Raw genomic sequence first — 18,817 nt, forward strand, 5'->3', positions numbered from 1 at the left:
GCTGTTAAGGTGACCTATTAGTGACCTGCACAAAGAGTAGAGGCATAATACACCACAACTTTATTTCCTACTGCATCTTTCAGGCAAACTAACTGCTTTGACACATTAAAGGCAGGTAATTATGAAAAATGGAAGCTCACTTGAGTGTTAAAAATTAGATTTCCCTTTCTGTAGCTGTTTGCAGAGAAGATCACCAAGTGCACAGGAACCACAGAGTGTGTTGCCATCACATTACAGAACAAAGAGATTTCAACTGAGGCAAGTTTGAATATGCACGTGATAACTTCACAGATAAATATACATTCTCCTATATGGCAGCTTCACAACAAACGCCTCTAAAGCAATTTCAATGTCAAAAATAACCCCAAAAAGAGAGCATACAATTTGGAAGCATGATGAAAAGAATTACCATTACAGAGAATGGTGAGTATAAGCAGAAGAGACCACTGTTGGACATAGCAGTCAACACCCACTCTGCATTGTTATACTTTCTTTTAAAGTCATCTGGTGTTCAAAACCAACTGGAATGAGAATTGTGAAACACAGCAAGAGCTGTCAAATGTCAACACATGTAAGAGAACACCATCTATACACATGAAAAGGAACAGGGGACTAAACCTGGCTAGCACTGTGCAGAAAAAGCATTTACATTAAGGGGTGAACAGGTTCCATAAGAACAACCATACTGGTCCATCTAGCCCAGCATCCTGTCTTCCAACAGTGGCCAATGCCAGGTGCTTCAGAGGGAATGAACAGAACTGGCAACCAGCAAGTGATCCAAGCCCTGTCTTCAACTTCCAGCTTCTGGCAATCAGAGGCTAGGGACACCCAGAGCATGGGGTTGTATCCCTGACCATCTTGGCTAACAGCCAAGTATAGACAACTTGAGGATTTCAAGTGAGGGGTTTGGAGGGCGGGGGGGGGGGGGCAAAGAAAATATGGGAGCTCCTAGTTTCTAGTATATGGCCACACAGATCATGTGCAATATACGAGTGAAAGTGTTCAAGTCACTGTAACTAAAAAGTTACTGATAAATAGCATCAGATAACTACCCTTTCACAAATCTCTGAGGTATCACTACTAGGCTTCAATGTTAACACCCAGGGTAGCTAAATAGGAGCAAGTTCAACATTAATCAGAACTATTGTTTCTGGCTGTCTGCAGACTCTGACACCACTATAATGGTTACTTTAGGGTCACAGCTAGAAAGTTTTCTTTGCAACCACAACCTTCAGAGACATTTTTAAAATGAGAATTTCAGATTCTTGAGAGCAATTATGTGGCACCTTAAGAAAAAAATGCATAATTATAAATCAATTTACATATTTGCATAATCTCATTAACCATTTTAACCCTCTGGCTGTTAAACTTTGTGAAAGGTTCATCTACCTCTTCACAAGGCTGCTTTATATCCGTAGGTATCTGCATCCACGGATGCGGATATCCACAGACCATTTCTGTGGAACACTGATCAGATGCAAATACAGATTTTGTATCTAGAGCCCTGCAAATCTGCGGATATCCACAGATCATTTCTGCAGATCACGGATCAGATACCAATACAAATTTTGTATCCAGCTCTACAAATCTTGGCTGCAGATATTTTGGTCACTACAAACCTGGAACTTAAATAGAAAAAACATCCCACAAACTAAAATTTGTTCAATTAAATCATAAGACATAGGTGTTCTTAAACAGAACTGGAAGCACCTTTGACTGAGTATGATCACAAATAGGTTGCTAATTAGAAGGGTTTTCCCATAAGAGCCCGGGCTCTCTTTTTAATTGGGGTCACTGCTATCATCTTTAAACTTGATGAAAATTCATCTCCACAAAAGGAAAAAACAATGATGCTTTGAAAGGACAGTTGAAGGTTGACTGACAAATTTTCACTGGTCTTAAATATAGTTTTTTTAAAAAAATAGACCTTAATTTGAAAAAAAATGTGTCAATTACATCCCCCATGGAAAAGATGGCTGCAGTGTGGATAAAATCCATAGCCAATTTCTCAATTGACCAAAGACTAAGGGTTAGTCGTCTACATTGGCAATGCTAAAGTGCTGCCACGGCAGCGCTTTAACATGCCTTGTGTGGTCATGGCGCAACGCTAGGAGAGAGCTCTCCCAGTGCTCTCAAAAAACCACCTCCATGAGGGGCGTAGCTACCAGTGCTGGTGCACTGTCTACCCTGCCGCTTTACAGCCCTGAAACTTGCTGCCCTCAGGGGGAAGGAGGTGTTTTTTCACATCCCTGAACAAGAAAGTTGCAATACTGTAAATTGCCAGTGTAGACAACCCCTAACTCACTACAAAGCCAGAACACTGGGTTTCATTTGCACTCATGAGCACGTGGACATCACAACTGCCCATAGCTCTGCAACTCAAGCCTGCTCACAAGAACAGAGCAAGCTGAGTGGAGGGATAACTCAACATGCAACAAATGACAGCAGGAGGACTTTCAGGCCTGCTGGCCTTTCAGAACATCTGTTGAAGATGTACGAATTCTCACTGAGGGGACTGCACTCAATCTTCAAAATCATCCCTGACCTCCCCCTCACTAGTTCATGAAGTAAGCTAATAGAGGAAACTATTAAAGATGGACAGAAACGCAACTGACTCAGAAATAGGGCCTTTCCAGCATTAGGGATATTTCACTACAATCCAGCAGCTGACTGCCAATTTGCGCACTATGGAATTGGAAAGCAATTCTAAGGCTCTCATTTTATGACAAAGTGTCTGGCCCAGGACTAAGGCCTCTTATATTACGCACAAATAAGCCCATCTTCAACAGAACCTGGAAAGCCTGACAGCAACCCAAATTATGTCTACAAAGCAAAAAAAAAAAAACAAAAAAACCCTGCATCAGAGAGTCTTAGAGCTCAGGTCAACTAACTAGGACTCACAGGGATCACGCTAGAGAACTTCCCTTGGCCTACATTATTACATGTACTTCTGCACAAAAGAAACAAATAGCTCCCCTTTGATTTCACTGCTTACCAGTAAACTAGAGGGCTGGATTGTCCAGCTTCCCTCATGTGTGAGCTACTGAAGGTTCTTCCAGTTGCCTTTCTGTCCACACCAACTCAGTGGGTATCTCAGGACAAGCCTTTGCTCCTGGTGTCAATTGTGGACAGATACAACAATGTCCTCAGTCCTCAGACAATGCCTTAGTTGTTTTCACACATTTACGGAAATGGCCTGACATTCTACAGTTATTCTCAGGATAATCTCATGTCCTAGGAGAACATAAAACAGCCATACTGGGTCAGACCAAAGGTCCATTTAGCCCAGCATCCTGTATTCCGACAGTGGCCAATGCGAGGTGCCCCAGAAGGACTGGACTGAACAGAACAGGTAATCATCAAGAGATCCATCCCCTATCACCCATTCCTAGCTTCTGACAAACAGAGCCTTTGGACGCTATCCCTGCCCATCCTGGCTGATAGCCATTGGTGGCCCCATCCTCCGTGAATTTATCTAATTCTTTTTTTAAACCTGTTATAGTCTTGGCCTTCACAACATCCTCTGGCAAGGAGTTCCACAAGTTGACTGTGCGTTGTGTGAAAAAAAATACTTCCTTTTGTTTGTTTTAAATCTGCTGCCTATTAATTTAATTTGGTGGCCCCTAGTTCTTGTGTTAGAGAAGGAGTAAGTAACACTTCCTGATTTACTTTCTCCACACCAGTCATGATTTAATAGACCTCTATCATATCCCCCCTTAGTTGTCTCTTTTCCAAGCTGAAAAGTCCCATCTTTTTAATCTCTCCTCATATGGAAGCCGTTCCATACCCCTAATCATTTTTGTTGCCCTTTTATGAACCTTTTCCAAGTCCAATATATCTTTTTTTGAGACAGGGCAACCACATTTGCACACACTATTCAAGATGTAGGCATACCATGGATTTATATAGAGGCAATATGATATTTTCTTCTTATCTATCCCTTTCTTAATTATTCCCAACATTCTGTTCACTTTTTTGACTGCCGCTGCACATTGACTGGATGTTTTCATCCTGGATGACTCCAAGATCTCTTCCTTGAGTGGTAACAGCTAATTTAGACCCCATTATTTTATATGTATAGCTGGGATTATATTTTCCAATGTGCATTATTTTGCATTTATCAACACTGAATTTCATCTGCCATTCTGTTGCCCAGTCACCCAGTTTTGCGTGATCCTTTTGTAGCTCTTTGCCGTCTGCCTGGGACTTAACTATCTTGAATAGTTTTGTATCATCTGCAAATTTTGCCACTTTTCTGTTTACCCATTTTCCAGAACATTTATGAATATGTTGAATAGAACTGGTCCTGATACACACCCCTGGAGGACACCACTATTGACCTCTCTCCATTCTGAAAATTGACCATTTATTCCTACCCTTTATTTCCTTTTGACTATCTTTTGATCAGTTACCAATCCATGAGAGAACCTTCCCTCTTATCCCATGACTGCTTACTTTGCTTAAGAGCCTTTGGTCAGGGACCTTGTCAAAGACTTTCTGAAAATCTAAATTTACAATATCCACTGGATCCCCTTTGTCCACATGCTTGTTGACCCCCTCAAAGAATTCTAGTAGATTGGTGAGGCATGATTTCCTTTAAAAAAACCATGTTGACTATTCCCCAACAAATTATGTTCATCTATAAGTGTGACAATTTTGTTCTTTACTATAGTTTTAACCAGTTTGCCTGGTACTGAAGTCAGTCTTACCGGCCTGTGATTGCCAGGGTCTCCTCTGGAGCCCTTTTTAAAAATTAGTGTCACATTAGCTTTCTTCAGTCATTTGGGACAGACACTGATTTAAATGATAAGTAACGGACGACGGTTAGTAGTTCTGCAATTTCACATTTGAGTTCTGTGTCAAAAGTTTCTGCTCTACCTTGGTGGGTCTTGCGCTTATTGGCAGATTTGCTCGCCTTGAAGCTTCAGGGCAGCCCTCAGCTTGGCCGTTTTTCTGAACTCACAGTCCAGGTCAACTCCTCCTGTGTCTGACCAGGAGTTGGGAGGATTTGGGGGGAACCCGGGCCCGCCCTCTACTCCGGGTTCCAGCCCAGGGCCCTGTGGAATGCAGCTGTCTAGAGAGCCTCCTGGAACAGCTGTGTGACAGCTACAACTCCCTGGGCTACTTCCCCATGGCCTCCTCCCAACACCTTCTTTATCCTCATCATAGGACCTTCCTGCTGGTGTCTGATAACGCTTGTACACTTCAGTCCTCCAACAGTCCGCGTTCTCGCTCCCAGCTCCTAGTGCCTCTTGCTCCCAGCTCCTCACACGCACACCACAAACTGAAGTGAGCTCCTTTTTAAAAACCCAGGTGCCCTGATTAGCCTGCCTTAATTGATTCTAGCAGTTTCTTGATTGGCTGCAGGTGTTCTAATCAGCCTGTCTTAATTGTCTCCAGAAGGTTCTTGATTGTTCTGGAACCTTCCCTGTTACCTTACCCAGGGAAAAGGGACCTGCTTAGCCTGGGGCTAATATATCTGCCTTCTATTACTCTCCTATAGCCATCTGGTCCGACCCTGTCACAGGTCCTTCAGAACTCTTAGGTGAATACCCTCTGGTCCTGGTGACTTATTACTGTTTAGTTTATCAATTTGTCCAAAACCTCCTCTAATGACACCTCAATCTGAGACAGTTTCTCAAATGTGTCACCTAAAAAGAATTGCTAAGGTTTGGGAATCTCCCTCACATCCTCAACCATGAAGACTGAGGCAAAGAATTCATTTAGTTTCTCCACAATAGCCTTATCGTCCTTGAGTGCTCCTTTATCATCTCGATCATCCAGTGGCCTCACTGGTTGTTTAGCAGGTTTCCTGCTTCTGATGTACTTAAACATTTTTTTGCTATTACTTTTTGAGTCTTTGAACAATTGCTGTGTTTAATCTGAAGATTAAAAATAAAACACAGTCATATAGGTTCACATTTGTGAGCATTTATATCCATACAAATAATTTGCCCAGGAGCTGGCCTCCAGCCACCAATGAAGAAAAGTTTTAAATACATGACAAAATAAGGAGGACCTTAGAGCCTTGAAAGATGGAGAAAAATGACTCATCACGCAAGTCTAGCTTCAGATGCGGATATGTCCAGGAAGGCTAGCACTGATCATACAATTTACAAGTTCTTTACACAGAGGCAAGCTCCCGACACAGATTCCCATGTAAGCTTCTCTAATAGTAATGAATTACATCTACTAGTGAGGTGTTGCATTGCATTGTGAAACCTGGAATCATAGCACTTTGCAATACTTAACTCTGACAATAAGCAAACAGAGATGACAATACGTTTCCTGCAGTAGCAAAAGATCAATACAGATCTAAAGAGACACATATTTACATAGAAATATTTGAAGAGAACAATATTTGCACATAAAATGCAAACAATGCAAGCTATTCTAAAAGTAAATTCAACAAGCAAATCACTTGGATTCTGAGAGCAGATACAAATTCAAAACCTTGACTATGTTACATGCTCTCCACAGAAAAGGAAAAATTATTGTTTAGCTTTGCTGCTTTTTCAAATTTGAATCAGAAGATGGTCACTGATTATAAATCATCAGTTCTGGAAAGGAGTACGTCAACTGAAGGGAAGCCAGAGAAGAACAACCAAAATTGTAAAAGGGCCAACTTGAAAGGAAAGATTAAAAGGAGTTAAATAATCATAATAGACTGTTTGCACTAGAGGAGTTCAAAACTCACTGTGGGACTTGAACCTTTGTCTTCTGACACAGAAGCAAGTGTACTACAAAATAAACCACAAAGCAACTTTGCTCCCCCCTTACTCACTAGCTTGGTAGCATCCACTGGCACCACAGGGGCATTTTCAGGTAATGTCTGCCCTTTCAATTGATGGCATACACCTGCCTTCTTACATTGATTCTCAGGTTAATGGCTTCTCTGTTGCTGCTGGAGGGTCACGAAGCAGTGGTAGCAGAGCACATTCTCCATCTATGCTTGGCTAAGAGGGTGCCCTTTTCCTTCTCAGATGTGGAATTCACTAGCGAGCCATGCCTTTGTCAGCTCCAGATTAGATTCATTCTATGTGCTCTACATGGGCTGCATGTGACGACCCTTTTGAGACTTCAGCTGGTGCAGACTGCAGCTGTCTGATGATTTACTGGTGACTCACACATGGAGTGGTACATTTTGCCATGTGCTCCATTGACTGCATTGGCTTCCAGTTTGTTTCCAGGTGCAATTTATGCTGCAGTTACTATGCTTGCTAAGTTTGGGTCCTGGGTATGAGAGATCTTGTTCTCTCTCTGTGCTTTACTTCACCAGATGAGATCAGCTGGGATACCTGAGGTGAGATTTCCAAGTCTGGTGTAGGTCATTCCCAATGAAGGGGGCTTGACTCTGATAACACCATCCCGACAAAGCCTGTGTTTGTGCCCCATCTGGGTATGTTGCAGAACTACCCAAGCCCCACTTTAAAAAAAAAAAAATCTGAGAGTCCCAGATTTGTTTGCAAGAAGCACAAAGCTACATTCCCACTGAAAATCTGCCTTTGCATGTTACAACTAACTAACTTCCAGGCTTTGAGAAAGCTTTACTAATCCATTGTGGGTTTCTCAGAAAAGTCATCCCAAGTAGCAAACAGCAGAGTCTGCCCTATAACCCACCATGTCAAAGCTGAATGCATCTGGCAGAGGAAAGCATGGGGTAAAACCCTTCTCACAGCTTCAATGACCTTTAAAAACTAGAGAGACATTGCTCTGCATCAGAAAGGCTGACTTTCCTCTCTTACAGCTGTTGAGCAGTCATCTTCTTGACATATGAAAGGTCAATGGTCTGCAAATCCTGTTGCCCAGGCAATAGGCAGAGAGAGAACCGAAGGAGATAGACAATCAAACTAACCCTGCATCATTAGCAGCCCTTGGCACAAATGAATATGAGGGGAAGATTTAGGCTTATTTCCAATAGTTGTCACAGCAGGCAAGAATGTGCAATTGGGCCTCAAATTGAGAACTAAGTCGATGCCTCTGATGGCTTCTGGTGTTCTCCTCTTTCATCAAGCCTCAGAAAACATGATGACAAGACAAATTCTTTATGGCAGAGCTGCTGAGGCTGTGACTGCCCTATAGTTGAGCAGAACAGATGGAGAATTTAAGGAAGACAGTCTAGTGGACTAGAGGATGTTGTAATTTCTCATCTTTTAGCTGAATTTTAATTCACAGCCAAGTTGTAGGTGGGCAACCCAATGAAAATTAGCCATTTCAGTTGGCTGAAATACAAAGCTTTTATCATTTCCAAGGGAAAAATCAATGTTTATCCACCTTCATATACATAATAATAAGGAAATAGTCTCCTCTGTACATTGGGGAGTGTCATTTTTTTCTATATATTTATTTTCTAATGGCCTGTTTCAAGAAGGCTGTAACAGCACTACAAAATTCCCAGGAAAAAACAGCCCAGAGAATACCGTGGAAGAGGTGAATCCTGCCCCAAGCAGCTTACAAACTAAATATGAGACATGACAGAATGGAAGGATAACTAAATAGTTATCATGGCACAGGCATGGGGAGCAGATGGCAAGGAACTTCAAAAAGAGTGTACAGTTACTAATGAGAGCTAGTCTGTGGCGTAACGGAATAAGGAAGACTTATCTGCCTAAAGTTAGTTGTGTGTGTATGTTTTCTATCATATCTCCTTTAAGTAACTATATTAATTGGCTAATTTCTTGTAGTATCATAGCAGAAGTGGGTCTTAAAGAGGGACTTGGAGTGGGAGATCGCCTTGCAGATTAGCTCTGGGAGGGCACTCACAGTGTAAGTGTAGCATGGAAAAACCACAAAGACAGCTGTGCAAGAAACAGACAAACCAGGCAATAAGATTGGTGTCACTGAAGGAGTGGAAAGAGCAGCATGCAACATGACACCAGGGTCAGCGAAGCAAGGAGGCCAGATTTAGGGAGAGCCTTGAAGGTGAGGACAAGAAGTATTTGACATCCTGGAGAAGAGAAGCCAGTGGAGGATTCATAGAGAGAGGATGATGTGGTCAGGTCAATGAGTAAGGAATACGATCTTAGCAATTGCATTTTGAATGGACTGGAAGTGGTGATTCATAATCAAGACAAGAGATGAAGAGGGCCTGGATGATCATATTTAGTTGGTTATTTAAAAGGTTTTAAACTAGACGGTAGTAATGGGGCAACTTCAAAATACAGCCAAGCCAGGGGTTGAGAAAGCTCAGAAAACCATCCAAAACTGAGTCCCCGGGGAGTGTAGTAATAATAATAATAATTTGTATTACAGTAGCACAGAGGCCAGAGTAAAGTGACAATACAAAGAACACACAAGACAGATTCTTGCATCAGATCCTGCCCTCCAGTTATGCAAACTAATTAGTAGTTTAACAATACTTTACATAGCATTTATATAATGTTATCTAGCACATTCAAAGAGCTATACAAAACCCACTAATTAATCCTCCACTTTTTCAACATGGGTATTGTCCCTATTTTACACATGGGGAAACTGAGGTAGACAAATGAATTGACTGGCCCAAGCCCATATCATGAGTCAGAGGCATAGCCAGGATTAGAACTCCAGAGTTTATAAAAAGTCATCTGAGACAAGGGAAAGGGACTGTACAAAAAGGTTTTCCTCACAGTGACAGGGGAATTCAGATGGGAGCTCTTTGATCAGTCTGGGCAGTGAAATTGAGACAAAGAGAGAAGAGCTCTGTAATGACAGAACAAATAACTTGCCCCAGCAAGCTAGGAGGGCAGACACCGACTCTGAATTGACACCGTTTCACATTTTGGACTGATGAGCCTTTTCTTTCAAATATTTTTAAAATAAAGAGCTGCTTCATTATTATGGGCCTGTGTGACATACGGATTTATTGTGTGGGCTCAGGCAACTATTTAAATTCCCTGTGCCTGCACTTCCTTCTCTGCAAAACGGGGATCATACTCCCTCACTGGACGGGGTGGGGCGGGGGAGAGAGACATGTTGTTGGGAGGATCAGTCAGTCCAATGTTAGTAGAGAGCTTTCAGCAGGCAAAGCACTATACAAGAGCGAACATCACAGTAAATAGACCAAACCAGTCACAATGGAGAAAACAAAGGCTTCACTTCACAACGCAGAAATTGCAGATCACACTTTTGTAATTTCTTTCAAAAGGATCCAACTGCCCCATTATGACCTCACCTCCCTTCCAAAACACTTCCAGGCGGACAGCATGTGCACAGAGCTCAGCTCTGCTGTACTGCCTCGAGGAGGTAGCAGGATCTAGTGGATAGCGCTTGTATCGAGCTGCGGGGTAGTGTTGCCTAATGGATAAGGTACTGGATTGGGGAGTCATGAGACCTCGGTTCTCTAGAGCTTCGGCAAATCACATCTCTGTGTCTTTGCCTGTCTCTTCTATTTAGGGCGAGGACTGGTGCCTTATTATGGCATTCTGGAAGCTGCAGTCTCTGCAGGCTGAAGATGAAGGCAGCCAACAACTACTCTGGAAAATGTTATTGGCTGATCTTTGGCCACCCCTGACACACAGTACTATCCAATATAGAGCTGCCCTCCTAAAGAGGAAGGCAGGAAGGGGAGAAAAAGAAAGAAAGAAAGAAAGAAAGAAAGAAAGAAAGAAAGAAAGAAAGAAAGAAAGAAAGAAAGAAAGAAAGAAAGAAAGAAAGAAAGAAAGAAAAGTAGCTGTGAACTAACCTCATCGCTCTCCTCTACATCCACGTTGCCATTGGCGTCATCGTCCATCTGTTTGTGGATATTGCAGACAGCTTCAAAGCTGAGCTGCTCATCTTCGTTGTGGCACAAGGGCTCATCAATTCGACAAAACTCTGTTTGGGGAGAAAACACTGGCATTAGGTAGCCCCCACCACAAGAATTTCCATCTCACTGTCTCACTCCTCATCTTGCATTTGGAAAAGTAGGATTTGGGGGCAGGAATACACAGGGATATTTTAGTGTTCCAGACCCACAAATATAAAGTAAGACTGGCTGGTCTCTATCATAGCAGCAAATCCTGACAAAAAAGAATGGGTGAGGGCCTAGTCTGGGCCAATCTATCTTAGGGACCAGCTCCTGCAGTCCCTTCCATCATAGCATTACGTATCAGTAGCGCTGGAAATGCTGATCAGCTTGAGTGCATGGGAGGCAGGGCCTTCTCCAGAAGAGGCCAGTGACTTTAACAAACCTATAAGTTTTAGCCTGGGGGAAGATTTCTGCGTTGTTTTTTAGTTTGTATTTAGTGAGCTTTATTTGCCATATAGGTTTATTTTGTGTCATTAGGACATTATTATGTATATACACAGTAGTGCTTAGACACAGGATATTTTGTGGGTTTAGTTAAATTTATTTTATTCATTTTATTTTATACATATAATTATTCAATAAAAAGATGGTATTTCCATTAAATATGTGATGGGCCATTTAGAGTTTTATATTTATAAACCAACACCATAAATTGTGCCTCATACTTAATAAGTAGAGAATGCTGATTCAAAAACACAGGTGTCATGCTTAAAGGAAATTTTAGAGGCTTTTGGGTGGGAATTTGTTGATGGCACAAAGAGCCTTTCACCTAGCAGGTACCTAAGATCGCATTCATTCCAGGTTGTTATTGACTGAAACTTTTTATCATCCGATGGCAGTTCTGAGGACTACATGAAATGAGTTTGGCGGGTCTTAGTCCAGTTCCCATTGGACTGGTGTCCACATCACAAAACCCACCACTAGAATTGGCATTCCTATTGAGTCTTAGCAGAATGGCTAAACAACAATGGGCATGTCTAAAAACCCACGGCTGGCCTGTGCCAGCTGACTCAGGGTAAGAAGCCGTTTAATTGCAGAGTAGATGTAGAGACCCTTGTGAGGTGGGAGGATCCCAGAGCCCGTTAGCCCGAGCCCGAATCAGCTGGCCTGGGGCAGCCACTGGTGTCTAACTGCAGCATAGACATACCCCAAAGGGCCTTGGAGATCGAATCCCCCTCTGACTTCATGGTGGTCCTTCCAAAACAAAACAGGCATGCTAGCACCAGAGGGATCTGGCACTGCTGCCATATATACACCATATATTTTCTGAGGATAAACTGGCATTTATTAAGGCATCTATCAACTTGATATCTAAAAACCCAGATGAAATTAAACTTTCCCGCTTTGAGAAGGGGTTGGACTAGATGACCTCCCAAAGTCCCTTCCAACCCTGATATTCTGTGATTCAATGATTCTACTCATATGCTTAAAAAGTTAAGTACATGTTTAATTAAATGATTAGCTAGATCAGGACCTAAGTGTGGACTGAAGTGAGATTTATGTCTCTTGGTCTATCAATCTGAAATCTTTTGCCAGCACTGAATTTACACTAATTGTTTTTAAATGTTTCATTATTAGTTTTACTTGCCCCCTTTAGCTTTCACAGATACCTTGGCTGATGCAATCTTCATGACAGATCCGCCCTAGAAGCCCGCTGCTACCAGCAGATCTCTAGCCGCATACAGCTAACACCAGTCAGGAGAAGTTACAAAACAGCTTCCATATTAAAAAGACTGGGACTGTTTAGCTTAGAAAAGAGAAGACATAAGAAGTACTGCTTCACAAAATGCACAGTCAACCTGTGGAACTCATTGCCAGAGAATGGTGTGAAGGGCAAAACTCTAACTGGGTTCAAAAAAGAATTACATAACTTTCTGGAGGATAGGTCCCTCGATGGCTATAAGCCAAGATGATTAAGGAAGCAACCCCATTATGCCAGTGTCCCTAAACCTCTGACTGCCAGAAGCTGGAACTGGATGACAGCGGACGGATCACTCGATCGTTGCCCAGTTCTGTTCATTCCTTCTGAAGCATCTGGCACCAGCCACTATCAAGAAGGTAGGATACCAAGCTAGACAGACTTCCCACTCCTCTCTCTCTAGACTGTTTAAAACAAATAAAGTAACAGGTGCATGTAATTTCCCCAAGCAAACGCTGACTGGAATTCCTTCAGCTGCTACAGGTGCCTCAATGCCTGGCATGACAGCATTTGGTACTGCAGGTGGTGTATTAGCTGATCAAATGCCATAGTGAGACAGGCAAGAAACACAAGTGAGTGTGCTTGTAAGTAAGCATGGAAGATAAAATAGGATGGGAGAGTCAGAGAGATGCAAGAGAACTTGCACTTTTTTCAGAATACAGGTGCCTCTGTAAGTTATTATTAAGTATATGAGTCATGATACAGCACTATATGATCACTAACAGTTTACTGGAAATAAAGGTGTCTCTATATCAGATAAAGACAGATGGCAGGGTCACATAGCATTGAATGGTCACTTGTAATTTACAGGAAATACAGCTGCCAAAGTTTCTGAACCTAATGCAACTACAGCCATAAATGTCATTCATCCCAAAATATTCATCAGTGAGAAAATATAGCTGCACTACCATGCAGGGGAGCAGTAGTTTTCCTTGTGGGTGTACCTTTAACCTCTGATCTCTGTTAGATGTTGGCTTGTATCTGCAGACTCCCCAGACGTGGTTTGATACCAGCCTTATAAACAGGATGCTATTACCTTGAAGCTTAGCAACCAAGAGATGAAGGACCACAAACTTTTTTCAATATCAGTTACAAGAGCAGAGGATCCAGAGTTTCATTTTAATGTTTATCTACAATAAATAAATGTATGTTCTCCAATTTCATACTTTGCATATGACATTCTCTCAAAAGCACCTAGAGGTGGGTTCTCCAATTACACTTTCAGCGTCTCACCGAGTATCAACCTACGAGTCCAAGTTTTATATTGTGTTCATCACTGTTGTGTTTGAAAGCCTGACAAGTGTATGTATTTTTACACAGGGATGGCACATTTAAAATCCTGGCTGTAGTTATGGCACTAGTGCTGGAACAGGACTTTTCAAACTGATACTGATCTAATTCTAGTATCTTAGTGTGTAATATAAACATAGAACAGAAGATGGAAAGCACCAGTTTCCATCTCCCATAACCCAACCTCTGCAATCACAGGAAATCAGGCGATGGGCGATATGCCCAGAAGATCCTAATGGATGACCCCCTCTCCCAACTCAGTGCTGCAGAGAAAAAATAAAAATCCCCCTGTCAATATACCATGAGAAAATGTCTTCCCAAATTAGGTAACCAGCTCAGCCCAGCGCATATAAGCTACAATTATCATGGTTAAGTATCCAATCCCATTTATACTCTGAGATATCAGTAGAGTCTAAATATGGAACACCGGTCTATTTTTCTTGATTTCCCAGTGCTGTGGGCTCTGTCAGTCCCTTCTGAAACAGGGAATCCTGAATACTGACCATGCTCTGGGAACAGGAAATGCCCCAAGGAATTTAACTTAATAAAAAAAAGATGTCCATAGGTAGGCTTCAGATGTAAATGTAGTTTCCTGTCTACACTTAGAAATTTACCAACATAGCTCTGTCAATTAATGGTGTGATTTTTTACCAAGATAGCCACACTGATAAAAGCCCTACTATAAGCCGTTTTATACCAATTAAGTGCATCCATCCTAAAGGATTTTGTCAACATAACTATATTAGTACAACTATACCAGCAAAAGCCTCCTAGGGTAGACAAGGTATTAGCTGACAATGTTTGCTTTGGTCACACGTGGTAAGACATCAGAATAGGAAAATTTATTCGTGCTTATCTACAAGTTTTCTTTCTTTGGGTAATAAGGTCTACAGTTCTATTACAAGGGGTACTTCAGCCTACTTACAACTTGGAGGCAGAACCAGATCTGTCAGTCATTAGCAACAAGGGAGTGCCCCACACCCTGAAGTTCCCTTCAATCAAGACAATGTCCATGCCAGTATGATTCCATTCTACTTTCCTAAATTACAGATTGTGTTAACTATACTTTAAAGTGAAATCACAACAATTTCTCCTGATGCAGAGCACAGGGATACGTCTCCCTAACAAAATAAACCTGAATATTTGGGTATCAATTTCTCTCTCTATTCTGGATGATCCATTTATCTCCAAAATGGGCCAGATCTATGGACCTTATTACTCAAGGAAAGGAAATTTTCAGGCAAAACACAGATTTTTTTTTTCTGTTCTACATGGAGCTAGGGTCCACAGAGCCTTAACAATGGAATTTTCACAGCAATGTGCCTCCAGGGTGGGAAGCTGGATCATCCTTTAATTATGGACAACCAAAATGAGATAGATTATATATCCTGGACACTGAGGCACGGGAAAGACTTCTGCCGAAAAATGGCATTGGTTAATGATTAGATAAGCAATATGTAGAATTTGGTGAATTTATGTATTGATGGCTACATGGCTACCTAGCTGGTCTCAATACAGGAGACATGACTTCTCTGCCCTAAAGTTATCAGTGCTCCTACGGATTAGACTTTGATGCTTGACAGAAAAAGAACATTTCTTGAATTTACTTTGCAAGTGAGTGCTATGACAGATGTAAGGACTGCACGCCTGAAAAGGCCTCCTCAGAGAAAGCTCCCAATATCATAAACTCATCCAATTGGCGACAGTAGTTCTCAGGAAGTCTGCTTTAATGGATAGAAAGTATAACGATACTAGGTAGTGAGTAAGGAGCAGAATGAGGTTCCAAACATTGTGGGGCTGGAATCCGGGTAGTTAACCTAAGGAAGCATTTAATGTCAGGGTTTCTACAAAACTTCCTTTTTCCTGACCATATTGAGAACATTATAATACAGAGACTTGACCTTTTTGCTTAGGAGTCTTAGATTGGAAGGACAAAAGTACAGATGTTACAGACCACCAGAAAGGCTGAAGAGTTCTTGGCCAGTAACCAGCCTCAGGAAGCATCCCCACCCCCAGATTCAAGGAAGAAACTGGCCATCCAGGAATGAGAAAGAGATGAAATAAGAGATACTTGGTGTGACGGGATTCTCCAGGGTGCAGACTGAGACTGTGGGAACACTGTGCCCCCCTGAACTGTTTCCAGCCTGGGCTGTCTCTCACAGTGCCTTGCTAGTGACCAGCAGCAAACCCCTCCAGGTGCTGTGATCACTCAGCACAACAGCATGTGGAGCCCCACACCCAGCTATACTGCATGAATGCTCCCACAGCAACGGCACCAGAGCCAAATCCCCCCGGCTCCCAGCCTTGTACCTCAGGAATATACCATCTTGCACTGCTCAAGATGGGAAGTGCAGATTTATTAATTGGTTCACCACTTCATCAACAGAAAGTGGAAATACACTAGCCTTTGCAAACCTGAGCACATTTGCCACACGCTTCAGGCAAACTCACTGGTAAAGATAAACAGCCAAACAAATGTATTGACTACAAAAGAGATTTTAAGTGATATTAAGTGATGGGAAAAAAGTTAGAGTTAGTTACCAAAATAAAATAAAATATAAGCATGCAGTCTAAACTCTCAATCCTATTAGTTTGGGCAACATCTAGATTAAGCAGTTTTTTTCAAGCCACTGAATATTGCAGTTCGTACTACACAGGTTTCACCCTTGAAATCTGGACCAATCTCCTCTGCTTAAATCTTCTCAGTGTCCTTGTTGCTTGCAGCATGGGTGGGGGCAGGAGAAAGGTGAAGCATGGGCCTGCTCTGCTCTGTTTTATACCCTCAATCTTATGTGCTTGGGGAACACACAAGTCCGGACATGCCTGGGGGCATTGCTGAGTCGCCAGGCAAGGTTGAGCAATTCCCCTAGTGTGGCCTCATGCAGGTGAGTCATTGAATTGTAGCTCCCCTGCTGCAAAATGGCTGTTGATAGGTTGTCTGACACCCTGCCTGGGCATTGGTTACTTTCCTTGCTGTTGCCTCTGGGGAGATAATATCTGGCTGATTCCCCAACTTACAGCACGTTCTAGTGACAACCATACAACACCATTCTCATAGCTTCATATGCATTAATGATATACATATATGGATAGAAAAATGACTTTCAGCAGATCATAACCTTTCCCATGATACCTCACACAGCCTGCTTTATATGCAATCACAATTATATATAAATGAGCAACATGGGGGTTACAGGGTGCTCCCCCAAGGTACAGAATGTCACACTTGGTAATTCATAACCATCAGAGACAAGAGGATAAGGCAGCATTCTACACAGCTGGAGGCAGATGAGGATGGGAAGCTTGTGGCCATCAAAGAGAAGAGAACTAGGAGTAATTCCATGCAGCTAAAAGTTTCCAATCAATGTCAGGTCCTCTGTGTGGAAACTGTGGAAGATATCTCTGAAGATCCAGCTGGTCAAATGGTATGGAGAGGGGTGGTGGACACACCTGTGGATGGCTACTCAGCACAACCTGTAAGAAAAAAAATCAAGCTTCAACCATCCACGGAAGACAGATGATTCTTGTTGAGGATTCTGTATTAAGAAGAATGGATGAATGTTCTGCAAGGGACAGGCAGACAGCAGGACGGTATGTTTTCTTCTCAAAGCTAAAACATGAGACATCATTCTATGATTAGACAGGCTTCTGAAGTCAACAGGCCATGATCACGGGACATATTGGCATAATGACACTACACTGTGGGTTAGCTCACAGATTATAGATGACTTCAGGGAACTCAGAGGGGTGCTGAAGAAGAAGAATGTCCAAGTGATCATCTCGGAGATCCTTCCTGTCCTGCGAGCGAAGGAAGACAAAAGGCAGAAGATTCTGACAGTGAACTGCTGGTTAGGTACTGGTGCTAGATAGAGGGTCAAATGACCCTTCAGAACTGTACTTTATTTTTGGTGGTGGTGGTCTGATGCCACCTGAGAGCTTTCAGGCCCAGAGGTAACACTGCCCAGACTTGGCTGTCTGCAGATAGTGCAGTGGCCACTCTTTCAAGTAAAATATCATCCCATTAGAAACAGTGAGACCTTGGCCCCTAGGGACAATAGCCATGTTTACTTTTGATAGCAATACCAAGTTGAATTTGGACTGGTTCATGCTGAGGAACCTTACAGCCTTACAAAATGGAGGCCACCGAGGTTACAAAGAAGTATATGGGGAGCCAAGAGCCCCTTCCTGCCTGCTTGTTCTTCGACGTTTGGGCTGCTCTCCCTCTCATCACTCTATGGCCAGCTGCCGCAAGCAAGAGGTGGAAGTGGTTGTGGCAGCAAGGCATGGCAAACTGCAGCAGTATCTAGGAACAATGATCTGTACTTTAGGCATGGTGATCCACAGCGGTAGCCAGGGACAACAGCCCAATAGCTAGGGCGTGGTGACCCATAGCAGCAGTTGAGGACTCAGACTTTAAGGCCAGAAGTGATGACAGCTCAACATTTTGCTAGTCTTTTAAGTGTGGCAAGAAATTGCCATTCCTCTATTATGATATCTTCCCAGGAAGCAAGAGGAGGCATAAACAACTATGGCTTGTCTCAGGCAGTCACAGATCTCTAACATATTTTCACTCAACACAGTGCTCTGGCTGAAACAGTCAATCTTCTGGGTGGGTTATTCATTTTGTTTGATTTTGATTTATTTTATTATATATGTGATTTGATCCCACAATACTGATTTGGACAGCTGGCCTCACTCCCCTAAGGAGAAAGCACTCCTGTTTTTTTCAAATATTTGCTCTTTTTGGATGGACATGAACCCAAGGAACCAGCACAGCTCTTTGGCTTGTGTTTTTTTTTTCCTGTGTTAATCTGCCATGCTGCACTCCATGAAGCTGAGCAAGGGAACCGGATGCTGATTTTATTTATATATATCCTCTCTGAGAGTTTGTCTCTACCATCCCGCCTCAGAGGAGGGAGTGAAATTGGGCTCAGACATTGCTCCAAAAATATTTTGAGAGATTAGTGATCTCCCGGCCTTCAAAGATGTTGACTTTACTGTCTTCTCTCCCAAAATGGGGTTTCTGGGTCCTGGAAGGAAAGTATTGGGGTTCAAGAATG

General features: G+C 42.5%; 1 protein-coding gene across 3 annotated transcripts in view; it reads right to left on the reverse strand.

The window, feature by feature from the left end:
• STIM1 (stromal interaction molecule 1) overlaps nt 1–18,817 on the reverse strand; it is a 177,189-nt gene that overhangs the window by 77,155 nt on the left and 81,217 nt on the right. For all 3 annotated transcript variants that reach the window (XM_038398851.2, XM_043503978.1, XM_043503979.1), the window contains exon 3: nt 10,664–10,794. In XM_038398851.2, coding sequence (XP_038254779.1) covers nt 10,664–10,794 — 131 coding nt within the window. The remainder of the gene's footprint in view (nt 1–10,663; nt 10,795–18,817) is intronic.

Source organism: Dermochelys coriacea, chromosome 1 (assembly GCF_009764565.3).
Source record: "Dermochelys coriacea isolate rDerCor1 chromosome 1, rDerCor1.pri.v4, whole genome shotgun sequence".
NCBI classification, from domain to species: domain Eukaryota; kingdom Metazoa; phylum Chordata; order Testudines; family Dermochelyidae; genus Dermochelys; species Dermochelys coriacea.